Source organism: Pseudorca crassidens, chromosome 14 (assembly GCF_039906515.1).
Source record: "Pseudorca crassidens isolate mPseCra1 chromosome 14, mPseCra1.hap1, whole genome shotgun sequence".
In the NCBI taxonomy this organism is placed as follows: domain Eukaryota; kingdom Metazoa; phylum Chordata; class Mammalia; order Artiodactyla; family Delphinidae; genus Pseudorca; species Pseudorca crassidens.
Window position 1 is genome coordinate 62,806,176 of NC_090309.1, and position 7,795 is coordinate 62,813,970.

At 38.2% G+C, this 7,795-nt stretch overlaps 1 protein-coding gene across 4 annotated transcripts in view; it reads left to right on the top strand.

Moving 5' to 3' along the window:
* EIF2AK2 (eukaryotic translation initiation factor 2 alpha kinase 2) overlaps positions 1–7,795 on the top strand; it is a 38,272-nt gene that overhangs the window by 23,563 nt on the left and 6,914 nt on the right. For 3 of the 4 annotated variants that reach the window (XM_067703255.1, XM_067703256.1, XM_067703258.1), the window contains exons 13-15: positions 1,707–1,853; positions 6,562–6,648; positions 7,708–7,761. In XM_067703255.1, coding sequence (XP_067559356.1) covers positions 1,707–1,853; positions 6,562–6,648; positions 7,708–7,761 — 288 coding nt within the window. Of the gene's footprint in view, positions 1–1,706; positions 1,854–6,546; positions 6,649–7,707; positions 7,762–7,795 lie in introns of all 4 variants that reach the window. The other variant, XM_067703257.1, reaches the window with a different exon arrangement.

The window sequence follows — 7,795 nt, forward strand, 5'->3', positions numbered from 1 at the left end:
CAGACCAAAAATGCTGGTGATGGACACAGAGGTTTGTGGAGTGACGGCTTAGGGCCTGAGGAGTTCAGTCCCCCAATCGGCCCAGGCCCCTCAGTCAGCTTCAGCCCTTATTCCTGTACCTCCTGGATAAAGTTTGCTCCTTTTTTTTTTTGGCCACAACTTGCGGCTTGTGGGATCTTAGTTCCCCGACGAGGGATCTAAACTGGGCCCCCTGCAGTGGAAGCTCAGAGTCCTAACCACTGAACCACCAGGGAATTCCCAGTTGGCACCCTTTTTTTTTTTCGCACCCTTTTTTATGTTCTACCATCCAACATTTTGCCTAGTCATACCATAACTGATTAGACAAAATGTGGCATCATGTTTTTTTCTTTTTAATGAACTATAAACAAGCAATCTAATATTTTTATTAGACAGTCCCATCCAGCTTATATATTTAGACAGTTTCGTAAATGCAACCTCCTATTTCTCAGAGCCAGGCTGTAGCCTTGTGTGGGACCAGCAGTTGTACCTGCAAACCCAACATCTTCCTACACTGTAACTTGAATACAGCAGAGGCACATTTTCTCTCTACATCCCCACAAGTCTACAGGTTTCCGTCCGTGTTACTGGCGGTAGGTTCCAATCTAACCATTAATTGTTCTAATCTAACTGCTGATTTCTGCATGGGCTTTTTCAGGCTGGTTCTTCGAAGCTGCTCTTTCAACCTGCTTGGGCTTATGGTCTCTTCTCTTTCAGTTTCTTTACTAGGCCCTCTCCTAAGTGTTGTCTCCTTGAGTCTGTGTGTGTGTGTGGATAGCCCAACACTGCATTGAAAGTAGCTTTCTCAAGAATGGCAAAATATTAATTTCCTCATCAACAACCTTCATGTTTTCATGGTCTTTAGAATATTGGTCAATACCTTCTACAAATTTGTGGAATTGTCATTCGGTTCTTCTATTCCTTTTTTTTTTTTTCAATCTGCTTAAAGAATTACGTGGAAAAAAAATATTTCAGTGCTACTCATCAGCTTCCAGTTAACTTGATATGCCTTCAAAGATAGAGGGCGAGCCTGCATACTGTTCTCCATAGTGGCTGTATCAATTCAAAGATATTAAAAAAAAAAAAAAGATGGGCTACGTTTGTGAAGAAGTTGTCAGACGCCTGGAGAAATAGACGTAAAGGAAGGCTCCAGGGGAAATTCTGCATATGATATTCTGCAGCATTATTGGGAATGGCCTCATTCTGAGAATCTCAAAATTAGAAAGGATCTTAAGGGTGTCTACTTCAATCCCCATCAATGTTTCCACCAAGTGGGCGTCCAGCCCTGTCTTGAATACTTCGTAGGATGGGGAACTCTCTAACTCCCATTCTTTGGACCACACGATTAGTATATCAGGATATATTAAGGTAAATCTTGTGGTTGTTTTCATCCTCTAGTCCTGGATCTGTCCCCTGGGACCAGGCAGAGTGAGTCCACCTTCCACTTATCTTAAGATATTTGAAGGCAGCTATGCCCCAAGCCTTCTCTGCTCTCAGCCAAAAAGTCCTTACTTCCTCAGCTAGCATTTTAAAGACCGATAATAATAAATTTCCTGTTTTGGGCTTACCTATGTAAGAGTAAATGCCTTATAAGTAAATATAAAAATAGCTGTTACTAAATATGATTTGGATGTGTGATAAAAGTCTTGTCAAATTGGTACTTACAAGTTAAAATTTTTTTTCTGTAGCCATGTAATATATTTTTAGTAGAGACGAACCAAATAAAGATTGGAGACTTTGGACTTGTAACATACCTGAAAAATGATGAAGCGCGGACAAGTAAACAGGGAACTAGGCTATACATGAGCCCAGAACAGGTGAGGTCCCCTTCCTTTCTGTTGATATATATTTTTATCTCTTTCATTTTTTTAACTATAAAAATAATAGGCACCTCTCATAAAATTAAAACAGTACAGAAGTAAATAGAATAAAAATGGAAAGCTCTCCTTACCCTTCCTTTCTACTCTTCTCACTAGAGTTTGTGGTTTATCCTTTTAGATCATTTTCTTTGAGTTATAAAAAATATACAGATAAAAATACATATTTACAGAGACTTTTTACATAAAAACATACATAAATACATTTTACAAGATACTATAATGTCATTTTGTGACTTAATTTTTTTTTACTCAACAGTATATCATAATCTTTCCATAGCTGTACAAATAGATTTGACGCTTTTTTTTTTTTTTTTTTTTGCGGTACGCGGGCCTCTCACTGTTGTGGCCTCTCCTGTTGCAGAGCACAGGCTCCGGACGTGTAGGCTCAGCGGCCATGGCTCACAGGCCCAGCTGCTCTGTGGCATGTGGGATCTTCCCGGACTGGGGCACGAACCCGTGTCCCCTGCATTGGCAGGCGGACTCTCAACCACTGCGCCACCAGGGAAGCCCTTGACACATTATTTTTAACAAGTGTATTGTATGCCAAAGTATAGATATACCGGCACGCATTTAACTATTGCCTTATTGATGGGCATTTATTTAGATTGTTTCCAACTTTTTACATTTATAGACATGTTATGTGTCTTCCTCCTTATCTTTGAGTCTAAAAACAAATATTTCGATGATAATCAATGATAGATTCTTTGAATTGAAATTGTTGACTAGAATGACAGGTGCAGTTCAAAGTTGATACATACTATTAATGCATATATGTGGAACCTGGAAAAATGGTACAGATGAACCCGTTTGTAGGGCAGAAATAGACACCGATGTCCATACAAACATATGGACACCAAGGGGGGAAAGTGGCCAGGGGTGGGATGAACTGGGAGATTGGGATTGACGTGTATATACTAATATGTATAAAATAGATAACTAATAAGAACCTGCTGTATAAAAAATAGATAAAATACAAAAATTCAAAAAAAATTGATACATGCTGTGAAATTGTCATTCAAAATAAGTGACTCTAGTATGTTCTCCTACTAATGTGTACGAGAATGCCGCCTCCTCCCTCACACTCTCAGTCAGACTATGGAATTATCAGACTGCAGTTTTGGTCTCTGAGATGAATGAGGTGTAGCTTAATCTTTTTTTTTTTTTTTTTGGCTGCGTTGGGTCTTCGTTGCTGCGCGCGGGCTTTCTCTAGTTGCAGTGAGCAGGGGCTACTCTTCGTTGCGGTGCACGGGCTTCTCATCGCGGTGGCTTCTCATTGCGGAGCATGGGCTCTAGGTGCGTGGGATTCAGTAGTTGTGACACACGGGCTCTGTAGTTGTGGCTCACGGGCTCTAGAGCTCAGGCTCAGTAGTTGTGGTGCATGGGCTTAGTTGCTCTGAGGCATGTGGGAATCTTCCTGGACCAGGGATCAAACCTGTATCCCCTACATTGGCACGCGGATTCTTAACCACTGCGCCACCAGGGAAGTCCCTCAATACTTTCTTTATGGCTTCTGGGTTAATCATTTTTATTTTGGAGGTCCTTCCTACCACAAGATTATAAAAATATTTCGTGTTTTTATTGATACTTTAGCTGAATTAATTTTTGTATATATATGAAGGAGTATAACTTGATTTTCCCCATGTGGGTATGAAACTGCCCCATCACCATATATCAAATAGTTAATGATCTAAAATATTCTTTTAAGGAAAATTTATAGAGACAAAAAGTAGAACAGAGGTTACCAGGGGCTGAGGGGAGAGAGGAATGGGAAGTTGTTGTTTCATAGGTACATTTTCTGTTTGTGATGAAAAAATTTCTGGAGATAGATAGTGGTGATGATTATGCAACATTGTGAAGGCACTTAATGCCACTAAATTGTACAAATGGAAATGGTTAAAACGGTAAATTATATATATATATATTTAACACAATATAAATATGCTATTTTATCATATATGAAATTCCCACACACTTATGGATCTGTTTCTGGACTCTATTCTGTCCAGTTGATTTATTTAATCTTCTTCCTCTTTAATATCATCCTGTTTAATTATTATAGCATTATAAAATGTTTTATATTTTAGCATTATAGAATTATTATAGCATTATATAATGTCCTGATAAATATCAGGACATTATTCTTCAATTAAAAAATGTTCTACCTTAAGCTTATACAGTACTGTATTATATCTCAATGAAACTGGAAGAAAAAAATGTTCTTAGTGTTCACATTTACTATTCCAAATAAACTGTAGAATCAGTTTGTCATGTTCCACAACTGGTGTTGATGTTTGATAGCAATTGCATTATATTTAAGGATTCAATTGAGGGGAATTGACATCTTTATATATTTGAGACTTCTTCTCCAAGAAGTCTCCAAGAAATTGGTATATTTCTCCCAATTATTCAAATCCTCCTCAGTCAGCTTTTGCCAGGCTATGCTATGGTAACAAATGACACTGATTTCCCAGTGGCATACACAACACCAAAGGTTTATTTCTTGCTCACGTGGTGTGATGGCTGCAGTCTTGGCCCAGTTTTGCCCCACGTGATTCCTTCATTCTAGAACCCAGGCTGAAGGAAGAACCCTATCTGAGTATTTCTGTCCTCACTGCAGAAAGCAGTGTCAGAACCTTGTGATGGCTTTTAAGATTCTGCTCCTCAGTGGCATCACTGAAAGTCATTGCCCAGAGCAAATTGGCCAGCTGAAGACAAGCACATGGTGGAGAAGTGTCATGCTCTCTCTGAGAGGCCAGTGCACAATTGGGAGCAATAATATATTCTACCTCAAGGCCACTTTTATATTCTTCAATGAAAACATTCAATGAAAATTTGTTTTTTCTTTATGAATATTGTTCATATTTTTAAAGCTTTTCCCTGGATATGTATCATGTTTTGCTATTAAAATGGGTTATTGGTTATTAGTGAGGCTGCTGATTTTTTAAATATATTTATTTTTAATTGTGGTAAAATACACATAACATAAAATTTACCATCTTTACCAGTTTTAAGTGTGCAGTTCTGTGGCATTAAGTACATTCACACTGTTGTGCTACCATTACCACCATCCATCCACAGAACTTTTCATCTTGCCAAACTGAAACTCTGGACCCATTGAATAGCTCTCCATTCCCCTCTTTCCCAGCCCCAGGCAACCACCATTCTACTTTCTCTATGAATTTGGATACTCTAAGGACCTCTTATAAGTGGAATCACACAGTGTTGGTCCTTTTGTGACTAACTTATTTCACTCGGCATAGTATCCTCAAGATTCATCTATGTTGTAGCATATGTCAGAATTTCCTTCCTTTTTAAGGCTGAATAATATTCCATTGTATGGATATATCACATTATGTTAATCTGTCACATCGATGGATATTAGGGTTGCTTCTACCTTTTAGCTACTTTGAGTATCGCTGTATTGCTGCTATGAATATTGTTGTACAGCTATCAATTCATGAATGTTTGGCTTATATATAGACTCATTACTGTAGTAGGTGGGGCTTTTTTGTTTTGTTTTGTTTGTTTGTTTGGTTGATTGCTTACTGTCTGTTTTCATCTTTTGGGGTTGTTTGTCCTATCTTTTTTTTTTTTATAAATGCCCTTTAAAGATAATTTTTTACTGAAAGGTAATATATCTTTCAAAATACCCCTACTATTTTGTCATCTAAGAAAAAAATACAGTGAGCCATCTGATGGTTTGAGAGTCTAGAATGAAGAAGGAACACACCTCTTCCTTTGGGGACCATTCAGCATAAAAACATAAGTTTTTTGCAAAGTGTGAAGGTAGAAGACAGTAGGGGACTGACAGCTCCCTTTTAACTCCCACTCTCTAAAATATCTCCTGCATCCTATATTGTCACATTTTATTGAGGAATAATTTATACACCATAAAATGCACAGATCTTAAATGTACATTTTTTTTTTAGTTTTGACAAAGGCATAGACCTGTGAAACCTGCAAGCCTATGAAAATGTAGAACATTTTCCTCATCCTAGAGTATTCCCCTAGACCCCTTTCCAGTCAGTCACTCCTCTCCACTGCCCAGAGGCAACCAGTGGTCTGATTTCTTTTACCATAGGTTAGTTTTCCCTGTCCTTGAGCTTAATAAGAATGGAATCATATAGTATGTACTCTTTTGTATTTGATTATTTCACTCAAAGTAATGCCTGTTGGAGAACCTCTAGTTGTTGCTCATATCAGCAGATTGTTCTTTTTTGTGGCTGAATACTATTCTGTTGTATGAATATACCACAATTTGTTCATCCGTTTTTCTGTTGATGGACATTTGGATTGCTTCCAGTTGTGGAATATTATGAATAAATCTGCTATGAACATTTGCATACAGCTGATTTACTGGGCACGATTTTAACTGCTTCACCTGCTCGTCTCATCTAACCCTGCAGTTAAGCTATGAGGTTAAAACTATTGTTACCTCCATTTTGTGGTTGAGATTATTCCCACATTGATGGTGATTCAACTATTTAGTGACAGAGGTTTGAACCTGGGCAGTCAGACTCCACACATCTTGCTAATAAACATACATTGTTGTGTGATACGTTTTGGTCAGATAACTTTTTTGGCTTTAGAAGGCATGGATGTTTATATCAGATGAGTCACAAATGTAAATATACTTTGGTTTCTTCAGATTGCTTGTGTAGACTATGGAAATGAAGTGGACATCTTTGCTCTGGGACTAATTCTTGCAGAACTTCTTCACATATGTTCCACTGCGATAGAAACAATGAAGGTAAATAATCTCACAGAAAGAATTAAGCAACAAATATTATTGGCCGTCATGTCCAAAGTGCTGCTGCAAACAGTTATTGCCTCCAGGATGGGCTGGGGCATATTAGTGCTGACTGCAAATGAAATATGAATTTTTATCCCTTTCATGTTTGGGCAACCAGTATTTTTTGTTAAAGATCAAAAACTTTGGTCTTCTTTGGAAGGTGTGTACATCTCATAAAACTGTAGCTGTTTCTTCCTAATTGAGTCACTCTGTAAAATTGTTTTGATTGCCTGCTTTGCATAAGACCCTGTGCTACGTGCTCCAAGGATTATGAAAATAAATAAGCCTTGTTCTCAAGGAGCTTATATTCTAGGAGGAAAGGTAACATAAGACAATGCTGTAAATGTTTTAGGAGAAGGCATGAGGTCTAATGGAAACAGCTAGGAGGGAGGTCTTGCCAGCTGTAGGGATTTAGGTTTCATGGAGACATTTAAATTGAGCTCTGAAGGACTGGTTGACTTCTAATAGTCCAGATTGGAAAGAAGGCCATGTGGAGACAGGAATGTGAAAAGTGTGTTTGGGAATAGCTGGCCAGTGTCATTTTTATTGGAGTGTATCAGTCAAGGAAGTAGTGGTTGATGGTACTGGAAAGATATATTGGGGCTAAATTGAGGCAAGAATATGGACTTTCTTGTGGAAGCAGCAGGGAGCCACTGAAGCCTGCATGCAACTGGATATCCTAGTCTGAAGCTCAGTAAAAGGGACTCACCTGGATTCCACAGCCTTCTTCTCTGTAAAACAGGAATAATGAAAGTACCTATTGCATAGGGTTCCAAAAAGGATGAAGGGAGATAATTCGTATGATGCTCTTAACACTTCAACATGCTGTAATGTTCAGGATGGTTATAACATGGGGTGGGTGGAGGAGAGGATTCCTGCTTGCTTCTTGGCTAACGAGATTTTTCAAAGATCTAGAAACATCCCAGATTTAGGGTATCCCCAGCCTTAGTGCTTCCTAAGTTTGTTTTTTCTCCAAAGTGAATAATTTCCTAATGAATATGTATGTTTAATTTTTAGATTCTTAAAGGTCTAAGGGATGGCACCTTCTCAGATGTATTTGACAACAAAGAAGTAAGCACTTAAAAATAATCGGAATTTTATTTAC